This window comes from Leopardus geoffroyi, chromosome B4, assembly GCF_018350155.1.
Source record: "Leopardus geoffroyi isolate Oge1 chromosome B4, O.geoffroyi_Oge1_pat1.0, whole genome shotgun sequence".
Classification (NCBI taxonomy): Eukaryota; Metazoa; Chordata; class Mammalia; order Carnivora; family Felidae; genus Leopardus; species Leopardus geoffroyi.
Window position 1 is genome coordinate 88,957,139 of NC_059341.1, and position 15,679 is coordinate 88,972,817.

General features: G+C 46.2%; 1 protein-coding gene and 1 long non-coding RNA gene across 5 annotated transcripts in view; one reads left to right on the plus strand and one right to left on the minus strand.

The window, feature by feature from the left end:
• Nucleotides 1-15,679, minus strand: part of PPM1H (protein phosphatase, Mg2+/Mn2+ dependent 1H) — a 264,703-nt gene that overhangs the window by 30,892 nt on the left and 218,132 nt on the right. For 3 of the 4 annotated variants that reach the window (XM_045464965.1, XM_045464964.1, XM_045464966.1), the window contains exons 7-8: nt 15,389-15,452; nt 11,510-11,617 (exon numbers count right to left, since the gene is read on the minus strand). In XM_045464965.1, coding sequence (XP_045320921.1) covers nt 11,510-11,617; nt 15,389-15,452 — 172 coding nt within the window. Of the gene's footprint in view, nt 1-5,595; nt 5,703-11,509; nt 11,618-15,388; nt 15,453-15,679 lie in introns of those variants that run through there. The other variant, XM_045464967.1, reaches the window with a different exon arrangement.
• On the plus strand, nt 2,334-6,831 carry LOC123591139. The gene is made up of 2 exons (XR_006709130.1): nt 2,334-3,106; nt 6,650-6,831. It is a non-coding gene; the product is annotated as an uncharacterized LOC123591139 (long non-coding RNA).

Consider the following 15,679-nt stretch of genomic DNA (forward strand, 5'->3'; position numbering starts at 1 on the left):
CATTTTTTAATATATAATAAAATCTGTTTTTATTTTTAGTTTTTAATTTTTTAAACTAAAATCTGCACCCAGCATGGGGCTCAAACTCATGGCCCTGAGATCAAGAGTCACATGCTCTACTGACGGAGCCAGCCAGGCACCCCAGGGTTGCATTTTTTTTTTTAATTTTTTTTTTCAATGTTTATTTATTTTTGGGACAGAGAGAGACAGAGCATGAACGGGGGAGGGGCAGAGAGAGAGGGAGACACAGAATCAGAAACAGGCTCCAGGCTCTGAGCCATCAGCCCAGAGCCCGACGCGGGGCTCGAACTCACGGACCGCGAGATCGTGACCTGGCTGAAGTCGGACGCTTAACCGACTGCGCCACCCAGGCGCCCCCCCAGGGTTGAATTTTTAAACAAACTTCTCAAACTGTTCTTTTGTGTATAATGCAATAAATTAATGCAAAAAAGGATACTGCATGTTTAATTGAAACATTCAGGTGAAACGATCATTTTTCAGAAGGGGATCACAGGGAAACAATTTCTAAGGAGAAGAAATATTTGACACAATATAGAGGTTGCCTCCCTTGTGTGACCATAAATTTTATGAGTTGCCAAGCAAGATTTTTTGGTGTCAGAGTAAATGTCAAATTCTGGTTTTATTCAAATGGCTGGTTACTTCCCAAGGCACTTCCCAATGGAAACAAGCCGTTAAAATGTCACACACATGCATACAAGTGATTCTTACGGCTAGAGAGTTAGCGATGCAGATGGAGGACAGGCTAAGTCAGGAGGTCTTCTCGTGTGTGTAGGTGCAGGTGGCACCACAGACAAGTGAAAGCTTCTCTACACTCTTAATACGATTCCCCCACCTTCCCCAATGTTTTCAAGGTGGTGGTGGGAGAGGGGGGAGGGGAGCATACATCACCCCAACAAAGAAGAAAGATGCGCGAGATACTGGTTGAAGGGCACAGACTTCCAGTTACAAGACTAGGGATCTAAAGTACAGCATTAGGACTGTAATTATATATAACCTGTATATGCTGTAAAACATACATACACTATATAATATATACATACACTATATAATACATATACATATATACATACACTAGTATATATACACTAGATACATAAAATACATATACATAAACTATATACAATAACTTTACTGTATTATATACTTAAAAGGTGCTAAAAGAGTAGAGCTTCAACGTTCTCACCACAAAACAGAAATGGTAGTTATAAGATGTGACAGAGCTGTAGTGGTAATCATTTGGCAATATACAAATATAAATGCATCCAACCAACACACTGTATACCCTAAACTTATATAATGGTACATGTCAGTTATATCTTTAATAAAACTGGAAAAAGTGGGGCATCTGGGTTGCTCAGTCGGTTAAGCATCTGACTTTGGCTCTGTGAACTCACGGTTCGTGAGTTCGAGCCCCGCATCAGGCTCTGTGCTGACAGCTCAGAGCCTGGAGCCTACTTTGGATTCTGTGTCTCCCTTGCTCTCTGCCCCTCCCCCACTAGTGCTCTTGCCTTTCTCTCTGCCCCAAAATGAATAAATATTGAAAAATTAAAAAAATAAATAAATAAAACTGGGAAAAGAAAATTCTCAAATACCACTGTCCTAGACTATCAGAGTATCCTTAGGTAGAACTCCCCATTTTTCCTTTGTAAGAGTATCTGTGGTTTCTGAGGCTGAAATTTACAATCTTCGCAGCTCTCTTTAAAAAAACTGAATACAGAAATAATTATGAATACAAACATAGATACTAATGTGTTTCATTCATGAGAGAAGAAACAGAGACAAATTACTAAACCATGGAAAATGAGGTCTCTTTCTTTTGAGAAATGTTTACAAAGAAATGATTCCTGACTCTAACCTTGCTTCTCCCCCCTACCTAGAACATTCTTCATGCCTTAGAAACAACCAGAACTCAGTAAGGACTGGTCCAAGTGAAGAGCCCTGATAACTTATGTTTAACTAGCTTCTTTGTAAATCTGCCTCCATTCTGCAAACTAGATTACCTCTGTTGAGTAATTAGCTAAACAGTTAACTCATCAACTTATTATTAGTTTGCACAGGAAAGAAAGATGATTATTTCTCTAATCCTCAAGTTTTCACAGCAGGGAGGGCACTCCCCCCCCCCAAATTTGTTTGTTTGTTTGTTTGTTTGTTTGAGAGAGAGAGAGAGAGAGAGAGAGAGAGAGAAACACATGAGAAAGGGAGAGAATCCCAAGCAGGCTCTACGTTGTCAATGCAGAGCCTGATGCAGGGTTCAGTCCCGTGAACTGCAAGATCATGACCTCGGCTGAAATCATGAATCAGACGCCTAACTGACTAAGCCACCCAGGCACCCGGTCGGGGGGGCTTCTACAGGCAGGGTGTGGTACGGAGCCTCCAAGATGGGCACTGTCAATCCCGGCCCTCCCTGTACAAGCACACTGCTCCTCTCTTCCAGAGGTGGATTCCAATTCCCCTCTCCTCAAATGTGGACCAGCCTTAGTGATTTCCTTGGCCACTAGCATGTGGCAGAGGTGATGGTTCTAGGCCTTCTGAGGCCAGGTCCTACAAAGTCCTATAACTTCTGCTTGGCACTCTTGAACCACTCACTGTTGAGATGTTTTCTCTCAGAATCCAGTTGCCACGCTATGAAAAGCTGAAACCCCATGGAGAAGCCATGTGGAGCTGCCTCAGCTTGACTCTTCAGCTGCTATCTGCCCTCACTTGCCAGCCATGGGAGTGGAGCCACTTTGGACTTGCAGCCCATCTAGCCTTCAGATCCCTCTAGCCCCAGCTGACATCCAGCTGTGCTGTGCGAGACTCCCAGAGAGAACCACCTAGCTGAACCCGTTCAACTCACAGAACCATGAAAGGCAATAGCATACAAAGACATATAGTACACTGTTCCATCAAGACTCCATGTTCCGGGGTGGTTGGTTTTGCAGTCCCCGAGGGCACAAAGGCATTATATTGTGATGTGTCACTTCTAGGCCCTCTCCCTCTGTGGGGCTGGGGAGAGGGGATGGGGCATGGAGTCCCCTGGAGTTTTCTCCCTGGTCTTGACTTGTCCATCGCAGCACCTGTTCCCTTTGCTCCTGTCCTCTAGCAGGTAAATATTAGGCAGACCACTCTCTGTGGGGTGGGGAGAGGAGAGCCCACAGCTATCCTGGGCATACGTTTAATCTGGGGGGTGGAGGACAAGAATAAGAAGTCCATTCTGGTCCGAAATCCATACCATGGTTTCTGGTCTAACTTTATACTAACTATAAAGTTAGTTTCATCCCAGGCACCTGTGTCTATGTTTTTAATTGTTCAGAAAACGCAGAGGGAAAAAAAAAGCATAAAATTAGTTTTCCTCTCTGGACTTCCACAAACAGCATTCTTCCCTTTTCTTAGGCTAGAGAACAATTTATTTGTAATTTTTAGAAAATTTCACCCCGCTTCATCCACTAAATCCAGTCTGCCATCAGTTTTCATTACATTGTTTCTTTAAAATGTCTCTCGGATGTACCTCCTTTTCATTTTCCTGGTCCCTTCCCTAGCTTTTGTCCTCCTGTTACAGTTTCAGTTCTACAGCGGTCACCCTGTTTGCCTCTCTGCACCCCCCCACCCCTGTCTACGTGCTGTGACAGGCCCCCACCCCAACATTTATCATGCTGCTCTCCTTGCTGAAGCCCTTACCTACTGCCTTGGGTTTGGTTCCAGGCCCTCCAGAATAATTAGCTTTGTTATAGCCAATAGCCCTTCAAGCTATCTTCCAAACCCAGTGACCCCATAAGGCAGATTTTACTTCATAACAGACTCACTCCTGGTTCCTTCTTATTCTTGTCCTCCTTCTTCAATTATGTAGTCCTGTCTCCCTCTTCTGAACTCCCCTCTTCTCTTAGGAAGCAGGGTTCACAGGGTTTGTGGCTGATTATTCTATTAGTCCCCCATTCCAACTTGTCCCAAAATTCCTAATGCTTTCGAGGACATGTTCCCTAGTGTGCTGATCAATAAACACTATTGGACTCATGATCTCTACGTATAGAGCCAGTGAAACTTCGTGGTCTTAAGAGGAGCTAGGAGCTAATACTTATTATGCCACGTTCTAAGTACTTTATTTATATATGTTATTTAATTTGTTCCTTGAGTTCCTATCCTCTTTTTATTGAAGAGGAAGCAGAGATTTGGGTAAAGTACCTTTCTCAAGGTCACCCAGCTGGCAAGTGAAGAGACAGAGCTTGAAGTCAAGACTAATTACCAGTCTGAGGTTTTAAGTTCTACATCACACCACCTCCCAAGGTATTTTTGAGGGGAATTTTTAAAACCAGTTTATCCTACTCTACCACCTGAAGATGATTACTGTTACTGTTTTATTAAATTTCCTTCACACATGTATTTGTCTACACATGCATGTAACTTCCTACCAACTTATGATCACACTCTTTATATATACAATCATATTCTGTTTCACTTAATATAGTACAGCTTTTTCCCCTTTCATTATACACTGATACTGTTTTTTATACATTGTTCAGACTGCAGAAAGTACACAATACAATAAAACAGGCTCTTTCCCAAAATGGGACTTTGGCTTGGGGTATGAAAAGCTACCAAGAATAAGGTGCTGTCAACAATGAGCTCTTCTTTTTATTTTTTAAAAGTTTATTTTTATTTTTGAGAGAGAGAGAGAGAGACAGAGTGTGAGTGGGGGAGGGGCAGAGAGAGAGGGAGACACAGAATCTGAAGCAGGCTCCAGGCTCTGGGCTATCAGCATAGAGCCCGACGTGGGGCTCGAACTTACAAACTGTGAGATCATGACCTGAGCCAAAGTCAGAAGCTTAACCAACTGAGCCACCCAGGTGCCGCCCCCCAGCAATGAGCTCTTAAATACTGTTCATGTTTTCATGGGAGACAACAGGCGAGGCTCAAACAAGACAGTCATTCTCTCTTAATATGGAAGTGACTACTGGGAATCCCTAAGTGTAAAGCCTTCCAGAAGCTGACGGGGAAAGAAGACTAGTGTTTCCTGACCATCTCTGACCCTGCACCAGACCTAGTACCAGGCAGCTCCACAGATTTTTTTTTAAGTCTATTTATTTATTTATTTATTTATTTATTTATTTATTTTTAATTTTTTTTTTTCAACGTTTGTTTATTTTTGGGACAGAGAGAGACAGAGCATGAACGGGGGAGGAGCAGAGAGAGAGGGAAACACAGAATCGGAAACAGGCTCCAGGCTCTGAGCCATCAGCCCAGAGCCTGACGCGGGGCTCGAACTCCCGGACCGCGAGATCGTGACCTGGCTGAAGTCGGACGCTTAACCGACTGCGCCACCCAGGCGCCCCTAAGTCTATTTATTTTTGAGAGAAAGAGAGAGAACACAAGGGGAGGAGGAGCAGAGACAGAGAGAGACAGAATCCGAAGGAGGCTCCAGGCTCCCGACTGTCAGCACAGAGCCCAACACGGGGCTCAAACTCACACATTTCAAGATCATGACCTGAGCCTAAGTCGGACACTTAACCGACTGAGCCACCCAGGTGCCCCTCCGCAGATGTTCTTACTTGCTTTTCCTAGCACTTTGTGAATACGGGCATGTTCACCTCACCTGAGGGAAGGGGAAGGCAGACTAAAATAATGCAGGTCACGTGGGCATTCAGATACCGGAGTCTAGGGTCTTCCTTCTCTTGGAGAAGGCAGTTTCAGATGAAAGAAAAAAATATCTAGATGAAGAAAAGAATGAGCTAAATGAGTCATCTGCAATTACAAAAACCCGCTGACAGGAATCTTGAACACCAGGGAAAAGAATAAGGAAGCCTAGAGAAAACCGGGCTCCTTGTGGTTCAGTCTGGCAGGGAGGGCGGTGGGGTGGGGGGGAAGCAGAGTTGAAGATGGGGGTTGGCTTTGCAAACTGGCCTCCACTCGGAAAAAGACATTGTTCTTCCAAGGGCCCAAAAGGGGGCTCAAGGCAGTCCCGGAGTGCAGGCGGGAAAGCAAGTAACATGAGGAGGAAGGCTAACTCTAGGGAGGGCCTGCTACAGGTCAGAAAGGGCCACGGAGCAGAGAGCATCTGCAGGTTTAGGCTGCAGACCTTCACCAAGGTGCCTGAGTAAGAGCACAGCAGGAAGTGCGCTGGACTGGGGCGGGGAGGAGAAATGCTGGAAGAGAGGCAGCTGCGAGTCTGGGCTCCAGTGCTTGAGTTCCCGGATCCTTTCCTTCCCTCCTTGAACTCTTTCGGGATAGTATAAGGAAGGTGAACTTTGATGTGCTTCATTGAGCAGGAAGATGGGAGACCTGGCTGAGGCTGTTTCTCTTGCTCAGGAAATGCTGCATCTCATACTGTGACACAGAGAAAACACAGTGCTGTGGACCAGATGAGAGTCAATACGCCCCCACATTCAATGGTCAGGCCAAGGCCTGGTTGGCGGGGGCCTCTGGTGGAATTCAGTTCTCGGCCAGAAATCCCTGCCTTAGACCTTGGAAGACAGGAGGGAGGCTCAGCAAACCTGGCGGCCACTCTTTGGGTTTGGCAAACTCGAGATTTTTCCAGCGCCTTGTGTTTCAGTGAAACCGAAAATGTGTCTGGCTAGAAACCCTTCTCTAATTTTTAAACCCCTGAGCATTTTTTACGTAAATCTGATACACATGTTTTTGTCTTATTTTTATTTAGCTCATCAAATCGAATTAGGAGCTACAATGATGAAGGGAACAATGCTGATTTCCAAGAAGATTTTGGAGACTTTTTACTTAGAACTAAATCACATTTTCTCCCCAACTGTTAAAATTACCAGACTGAGCTGGATTTGAAATTTAGAAACCAAATGTGAAATAAAGACCCATGCTTGGCAAAGATGCAGCATAGCAGGGGAATGTTCTTAGGAAGTCACAGTTAGAAAGCCAGGGTAGGCGTGGGGTGGGGGGTGAGGGGATGCAGGCAGGAAAGGAGGTAGTTACTCTTCATTCGATGGTTTCGATACATTTACCCAGCTTCCATGCTCCCCAAAAGACGCCTGCTAGCCACTGTCTGGTGTCTGACTTTATCACTACCACCCAAGAAAGAGGAGGTTCTGCCCGAGATTGGGAGTGAGGGGGGTCTCCTGTGTCGGCCTTCCACACTTCTCCATGGTAGCTGACTCCAGATGCTCCGCCCCTTCCCCCTAAGCTCCCCCTCCCCGTTCGTGGTTCTGGCTAAGGCCCCTCCATCTGGAAGCATTTAAAACGTACAACGATTTTAATCTCGTGCAAAGGAATCTTGGGATCTACACTACATACCCATTAAGCTAAATTATACGTGCACAATCTTATTTTGCACAATTCTGTCTGGCCCAGGTTGGCACGCTAAAGGCTATTACTGTCTGTCCCAATGACTTTCTCCACTACGCCATCATTTTCTACAATTTCAGTCCAAGGCCAGTAGTGTTTCTTTGAGAAACTTGAGCCACTTAGGTCCCAGGACAAAGATTCTCTTCAGAGACCCTTGAACCTTGACTCAGAGGGTCCCTTGGACACTGTCCAAAGAAATGCCTTTGAACTCAGCTTCTCTCCCCTACAGACCTGCATCAAATTAGACTGACCTGGTACCATCTTGTTACTTAATAACTGTACAACCTTGGGGGAGTTATTTCACTTCCTTGCATCGCGATTTACCAATGTGTAAAATGGGCACACTAATCATATGTACCCCATAGGGTTGTTGTGGAGGATTAAATGAGATACTGTGTGTAAAACACACAGTAAGTTGTCTGGCCCAGACTAAGAAGTTAATAGATGTTACTGTTATTATAAAAACGACATTTTAGCGAACTCTACAACTTTTCTAAGAGCACTTACATTTTTCCAGAGGTGGCCGGTTTCCTTTCAAACATGCCCACCTGCCCAATCCCTCACCAAGGTGGAACCATTCAACCCAATGCCCTGCAAACCAGCATCACTCTAGATAAGGGACATGAGGTTTCTGATCAACCAACCGGGAGTTTTCATCAGTCCGCAGGCAGTCTTCCATGCATGCCCAAGTTTTAAACCTACAGCCTCTTTTTTGAAGCCATGGTAACAGAACGATTAGAGATCTATAATCTGCATAGAAATCATTCTCCTTCAAACCAAACCAAGCTTCTCACTTTATCTAGAAAGCATAGGTATCTGTGGAAGTGGGTGAGAAGGAGGTTTTCACTCTGCTTTAAGAAGCAACGTGAGGGGCACCTGGGTGGCTCAGTCGGTTAAGCGGCCAACTTCAGCTCAGGTCATGATCTCGCGGTCCTTGAGTTCAAGCCCCGCGTCGGGCTCTGTGCTGACCGCTCAGAGCCTGGAGCCTGTTTCCGATTCTGTGTCTCCCTCTCTCTCTGCCCCTCCCCTGTTCATGCTCTGTCTCTGTCTCAAAAATAAATAAAACGTTAAAAAAAAATAAAAAAAAAAGAAGCAACGTGATTATTTAGTGGTCCCTGAGGATCCCCCTGCCCCCCCCCCCAAGAACATGAGTCATACTTCATTTGTCCCTTTTGCAAAGAAAAAGGTGATGGCGCCATTAATATGTCCGATGAGTGCCTCTCTCTCAAGGGGGAAAATATAGAATCCATGAGTCTAGTATTTACTGTTTTCCTCTGGCCGGCAGAGGAAATTATTTCCTCCAGCAATAATTCATGGATCCTGGTGTTGGCCAGAATAGAGGGGTCAGGGATCCCACTAGCTTCAGTGACGCCTTGGACACTTCAGTGACGCCTTGGATTCTGGTCCTCATCATACAGAATTGGTGTGAGGACTAAAAGACAGACATCTATGGGTTCTTGACAAATGGTCATTATTATTTCCACCAGGCTGACCTCACGTGAAATCCTGGGTGATATCAGGAAATGGGTGTATCTTCCACGGCTTATATTTATTGGAGATACCCCCCTCAGTGGCTTCCTAACCTCCTGTGGCTAGATGTATCTTGAGTGCCAGCCTCAGCAATAAAGACTCTAAACGAACCACCCCCTTGCTCACAGCCCTGCCAAAGGGGTGGATGTCGGTGGCTGTTTCTGCCCATGGCTCTGGAGAAGACAACGTGAAGGGGTGATTTATAGGCTGGGAAGTCACTCATGACCTGGTATAAAAAGTGAGTCGATGGGGCGCCTGGGTGGCTCAGTCAGTTGAGTGTCTGACTTTTGGTTTCGTCTCATGTCATGATCTCAGTTTGTGGGTTTCAGCCCCAAGTCGGGCTCTGCACTAACAGTGAGGAGCCTGCTTGGGATTCTCGGTCTCCCTCTCTCTCTGCCCCTCCCCCTCACACACATTTCTCTCTCTCTCTCTCTCAAAAATAAACAAACATTAAAAAAATTAGTCGAGTCAATGAGATTCCTCTCTGGTAATCTGTCATCAAGAGTGAGAAGCTGAGTTGACTGGTAGCAGAGACACATGGAACTTGATTGGCCACGTTAAGGGCAGAACACCCTCATGAAGGTGACATGCCCTCAGCCTATTGCTGAGGCTCTCCAGGGGTGCCTTGATTCCAGAACCACTCTCCCATAAAGGCTGGCTATTAACGGTTCTTCCTGTGGACGCCACAAACATCTCTTCTAATAATATTGCAACAAACACCTCCTCTTTTGAATTAGCTTGAGTGGGTTTTGGTTTCCTCCAACAACAACAACAAAAAGGCTTCAGTAAAACAGCACCTACCAGGGCTCCTGGGTGGCTCAGTTGGTTGAGTATCTGACCTCGGCTCAGGTCATGATCTTGTGGTTCGTGAGTTCAAGCCCCACCCACGTTGGGCTCTGTGCTGACAGCTCAGAGCCTGGAGCCTGCTTTCAGATTGAATGTCTCCCTCTCTCTCTACCCCTCCCTTGCCCATTCATTCTCTCTCTCTCTCTCCCCCGCCTCCACTCTCAAATAAATAAACATTAAAAAAATTAAAAAGTAAAACAACACCTACCCTTGGGAAGAACATGCAGATGGAGCCATATCTAAACATTCTGGGCATTTCTGATGCAAGGCGTTGCTTTAACAGGTAATTGCACAGAATGCAAACACCACTGGTCCCCGACTCACCTCTCCCTGGCTCCCCTTTATTGTAACCCTTGGAAAGTCAAAGCTCTCTCCTTCAACCTTCCTTGCAGCAAGGGGAGGTCATGTGACACAGTTCTGGCCAACGAGATACAAGTGAAGACAGACAGGCCGCCTGCCCCCTCTCTTCCTGCCTTGCCTGAAGATGTTATGCTCAAAGCTGCTTGCAGCTCACATTCACCATCTTGCAACCATGAAGGAAAAGTCAGGGAAGCAGAGATGCCTGCCCTGGCACGCTGGAGGTGATGCACCAAACAGTAGTAGCCACCAAACTCCAGCCTCCTTGTTATGTGAAAAGAATAGAGCCTTAACCTACTATTACTTAGATTTCTCTGTAACTTACAAAAGCAAAATGTTTTCTAAAGATATACCCTGAAACAAAACTGGATGTTTCCCATATCATAAGAAAAATGTGTTGTTGGTTTTTTGGGTTTCTTTTTTAACAGTTTCAGGTGAGGGGAAAAAAATTTTTTTTCAATGTTTATTTTTGAGACACACACACACACACACACACACAGAGTGTGAGCAAGGGAGGGGCAGAAAGAAAAGGAGACACAGAATCCGAAGCAGGCTGCAGGCTCCAGGCTGTGAGCCGTCAGCACAGAGCCCGATGTGGGGCTCGAACTCACAAACCACGAGATCATGACCTGAGCCCAAGTCGGATGCTTGACTGAGTCATCCAGGCGCCCCGGAAAAAAAAATCTTTTAACGAAAGATATGACAACCTGTTTTTCAGTTAACTTCTCTAAACATCAGCTGAATGATACAAGTTCTGCAGGCAATTAAAATCTATGAGGGGATAAAGTATATATGTGAACAAGTATGATATAAAAGCAGAGAGTGGAAATGTCTTAAAAGGTAGCTGCTTTATGTGTCTCAGTATAGAGACAGACATTATTTCTGGATGGGGGAGGGAGAAATCAGGAAGTCTCCACAGGAGAAGCATGTGTTAAACCCTAGAGAAAAAAAGAATTTGGATGTTTGCAGATGGGAGGAAAGACATTCTAGTCAGAAGGAATAGTTTAAGCAACTGTGGGAAACTGAAGGCCATGTGCAGAAAGGACACAGCAAGTTCTTTCTGGCAAGTTTGGGGGGGAACAAAGATCAAATTTTTGGTCTAGAAAGTCAGACAAATTATAATAAGCCTTGAGTGCCAACCATCGGAGTCTGGGCTTCATTCTCATAGCCCCGGGATATAGTTTCTGAGCAAACGGGTCAGAATGCCTGTTTAGGAAACTTGGCCTGACGACAATACGTGGGATGGATCGAGGAGGCAGGAAATGCCACTCGGTGGCTATGCAACAACCACCTGGGCAGGAAGTGAGGAGGGTATGGAGCAGGACAGTCAGAGTGAGGATGGAGTGGGACAAAGAAACACTGCAGAAGCACACGTGACGAAAGGTGGCTACTGTCTGGGTATGGGGTGCAAGTCATGGGAGGAATCATGTAGAAAATATTTGCACAAAATAGAAACAAAAACCCCATGTAGTACCTCTGGAGCTGAAGACAGGAATGGTTTTATGTAGATGTTGGAGTCATGCACCTTCAGGTCATGGTCCCCAAGTCCCCTGGTCACTCCAATAGTTGCCATTACTCGGGCCTAGGAGTATAAGCAGAGGGTCATCAGAAACACTCATACAGAGAAAGCATTCCTGTCACAATGTGGCTGCCACACTCCAAGAGAGATGCATTAGTTTTCCAGTTCATTCGGTCCCTCTCCAGGCCTCCTGCTCCTAACTTAACGTGGGTAGCTGTTTCCAAAGAAGGGCTCGCCAAGGTCACTTATGTACTTAAGGAGTGGTTTTTCTACTGATTATCTTAAGTTTAATGGGTTGCTGCTGTCTCTTTTTGGCTTTCTTTTGTAGAGGCTGGAAGGGCAGCCAGTAAACTAAATCAACACATGTGGGATGTCTACAGCCCCTGAAATCAGCTCAAATCAAATCCAACACGATCTGTCCATCCATCCGTCCGTCTGGGATACACCCACCCTACAAGTATATCTGCCATGTCTCTAGTCCCTGACAGGCACTAGTAAAAGATTTAAAAAAAAAAAAAAAAAAAAAGCAGAGGCAGCTCACCCTCCCTCCCCCCGGCCCAAGCTCATATATTATGCTTTATGGTACAGAAAAGAAACGCTTTGCAGCTCTGTCACCTGTCCTGCATAACATCCCCAACCAAGTCCCTCTGGGTAGAGAGGAACAAAATGTCACTTTCTTATAAGTACAAAGAGACCTCAGGGTTGAGACCTCATCACCTGTGCTTTCCGAATAATAAATGAACAGTTTTCTGAATGCTTTAAGGAAATAATACTATTTTACTAATGGCTGCACAGTCAGCCTTTTATCTCCTGGGATGCCACAGATCTGATCTACCCAAACATTTCCTGAGCACCTACTATGTACAGACACCATGCTGTGGGGCACAAATGTCTAAGGACTTGTACCTACTATAAAGGACCTTGCAAAGGGAGATAAGAGGTGCGTGTCTAACAATATGTAAAATATGGCCAAGGGCTGAAAGACACATAAGCCATGGGTTATATGAATTCAGAGGAAGTAAAAATTCTGCTGAGAAGATTTCCTGGAGGTGGTGGCCCTACATTTTTGAGCAGAAGGATGGGCAGCATTGGGATGGGCAAACAGAGGGATGGAATGAAAGTCATTCTCGGTAGAATGGAGGCCAATGGCCTAATGCTTGGATCGTCAATAATATATCCAGTGTCGTTTCATGGGGAGACACGGGCGTGAATCCTCACTCTACTGTCTGGGTAATGACATTAACGTACAAACGCTAAGAAACATTACAATCTACCGTATTGCCATCATCTTCATCCTGTCTTCCCAAAAAGGCTATGGATTTTGGAGTAGGTTTTGGAGCAGTAGATGGGCAGGTTTAAGTGGAAATGAAAGCATGATTTATTTTTTTAAAGGCACAAATCAGAGGGGGTAAAATGCAGACACGTGATGTGAAGCCTGGGGTCCTCTGGTCAGGTGGGCTGCAGGAGAAACTCTCTGCCCCGCTGGGGAGCTGGATCGGCTGGCTCCCTCCTAGCTAAGAAGTGTTCAACCCTGAATTCGAAAATTCAGAGTCCCTTGAGGCCCCTCCGCTCTCCCCACTGCAATGGCAGCTTCTCTGGCTGCAAAAGCACAGGTGGGCGTTTTAGTCTAAAGAAATCTGATGTTTCTGCTAGTTACTGAACTTGTTTACAAAGCATGTAGGTGTTACCCACACAAATCTTTAAAAGCATTGGCAGAAATAAAATGAAAAGTTACGGCAGTGAAAGTATTCTGGAGCTTTTGGGTAGGTGTATGCAGACTGGAAAGACAAAACCCCTGCAAAGGATCTAGATGGAACTGACAGGTTACAGCTGTAACGATTTCTCAAGAGTCCGCTGACAGGGATCTTGTGCTGCTTTACTATGGAGCAAGTCTGGGACAGACTGGAGCCACAGCAGCTTTTAAATAGGCCATCAGGTACAATGACAGAACTTGCCAGCTGCCTATCACAGAGCTGTCAAGCCCTAATTAACTGAAATGCTTCAGGAACATGATGTCCTGGTGAAAGGAACATCGGCTTAAGGGGGAAAGCCCCTGCTCGCTTAAATCTTATTCTGATTATCTTCTAAGAACACATTAGTCCATTGTCCTTTGGTATGGAGGCCAGTATACTGCACATAACTGACAACTTTATTCAATACTGATGCATTTATTGTCAGGTACCGGGCTGGGCAGATACTAGGGATACAAAGATACTAGGAGGTGGCTCTTAGCTTCCTGGAACTCGCTGGGTGTAGCAGGGTCATACTGAGAATCTCAGCCCCACAAAGAGCCGTAGCTGCAGGCACAGGTCACTGGGCTGAGAGATGTGCATTCACGGTACCCATCCTACTGAAAGGTGCACACTATCAGGAACAGAATCCTTTCCTGTCGTGATTCTCAACCAGGGATGGTGAGGTGGAAGGTGGTCCATTTCCATGAACAGGGAAAGTTCGTTTGAAAACTGGTCCCTGTATGAATCGATGTTCATGTTTCACTCCCCTCCATGAAACGTCTCCTTGTACTGACATCATTCCTACCCTGAGCCACAAACCAAAACCTGCGTGCTCTCTCACACGTGTGCGGCTGGATGCCCATGCACACACAGGCACATATGCCCACACCTGCCTGTGAAGGCATCCTTCGGTTTTCATGAGGAGTCACTTCATCCTCAAAAAAAAAAAAAAAAAATCCTATCGAGTCTGGAAAAATTCAGTGGAAGTTTCTTTTTAATGTGAACCATTTTTCGGGGCGCCTGGGTGGAGCAGTCGGTTAAGCGTCTGACTTCAGCCAGGTCACGATCTCACAGTCCGTGAGTTCGAGCCCCGCGTCGGGCTCTGGGCTGATGGCTCAGAGTCTGGAGCCTGTTTCCGATTCTGTGTCTCCCTCTCTCTCTGCCCCTCCCCCGCTCATGCTCTGTCTCTCTCTGTCCCAAAAATAAATAAACGTTGAAAAAAAAAAATTAATGTGAACCATTTTTCACGTCTAACTGGAGCTCTCAGCACAGAGGTGAAGTGTATTTGTGCTCAGAGGAAGAAGGCAGTGCCTCAGAAGCAGTTTGTTCTCACTGGGAAACCGTTTCAAAGCTTCCTCATCCCCAGTCCAGGACGGCCACCTCCTCCAGCCTCACTCTACTCACGGACCAAGGCGGACAGCCTTCCTTCTCCACAGTGTGCCTGCTGCTGAGGGTGTGGTTCCGACCGGGGCCCTGGGAGTGCGTGGCGAACGCTCCTTGCTAGCTAGCTCAGCCTGGGCTCTGGTCCCTGAGCTCCATCAAAGTGAAGCTTTGGGTCCCCTTGCCTGGGGCAAATGGAGCACCAGCCTTGCAGTCTGAACTCCCATGGTGGCGTGGGAGACCTCTAGAAGCAGGTAGACGACCATGGCTCCACGTGTCCTACCACCCCTGGCTGGCTGTGTGGCTGCCTGAGCGGCTTGCACCTCAGACCCTCAGCTGCCTCTGCTCCCAAATGGATATTCTACTGCCGGCTCTGCCTGCCTCGTGGCTTGGTGTCAGAAATACAAAGAGATAACGTTTGTGGATGTGGTCATGTTTAAACACCGTAAGACGTTATGGAAAAGAGATGTGAGAAGGAGAATGTTATCTTCACAAAAGTGACTTCGGTCCCTTGTGCTCCCCGCTCCCCTCCCCCTCCCCCAGCCCTGCCACTCCTTGGAGACCCTCGAGACAGGAGGCCTGCAGGATGATGGAAGGCGACATTCTTCCAAGCTGTCAAGGCCATAAAATCACAGGCTGCTGAGTGGAACACAGAGACTGCCACGGGCTATGCAGAGACAGAGCCTTGCTCTCTCAGTCCGGGGGAAGTGCACATGCCTACCTTCTTGCCTTCTCCATATATAAGGGGAAACTTCAGGTCATCATCCTCAATGGTTTTGTATGCCCTGTAGGGGGATAAACAACATTTACAAAAAAAGGTTTGCACTCAGCGACCTGCTGCCCTGACACAGGCGACCGGGTACTTCATTCTCCTTGACACTCCCTCCATCACTCACCGCACTGCCAACCTCTTTGTGCCTGGACTTCCTCTTACAGAATCGCACGTTTGTGCATGTAATTAACAAATCAGAAGATATCAAGTGTGTGTTTACTCGCAGAGGGAGAGGATAAG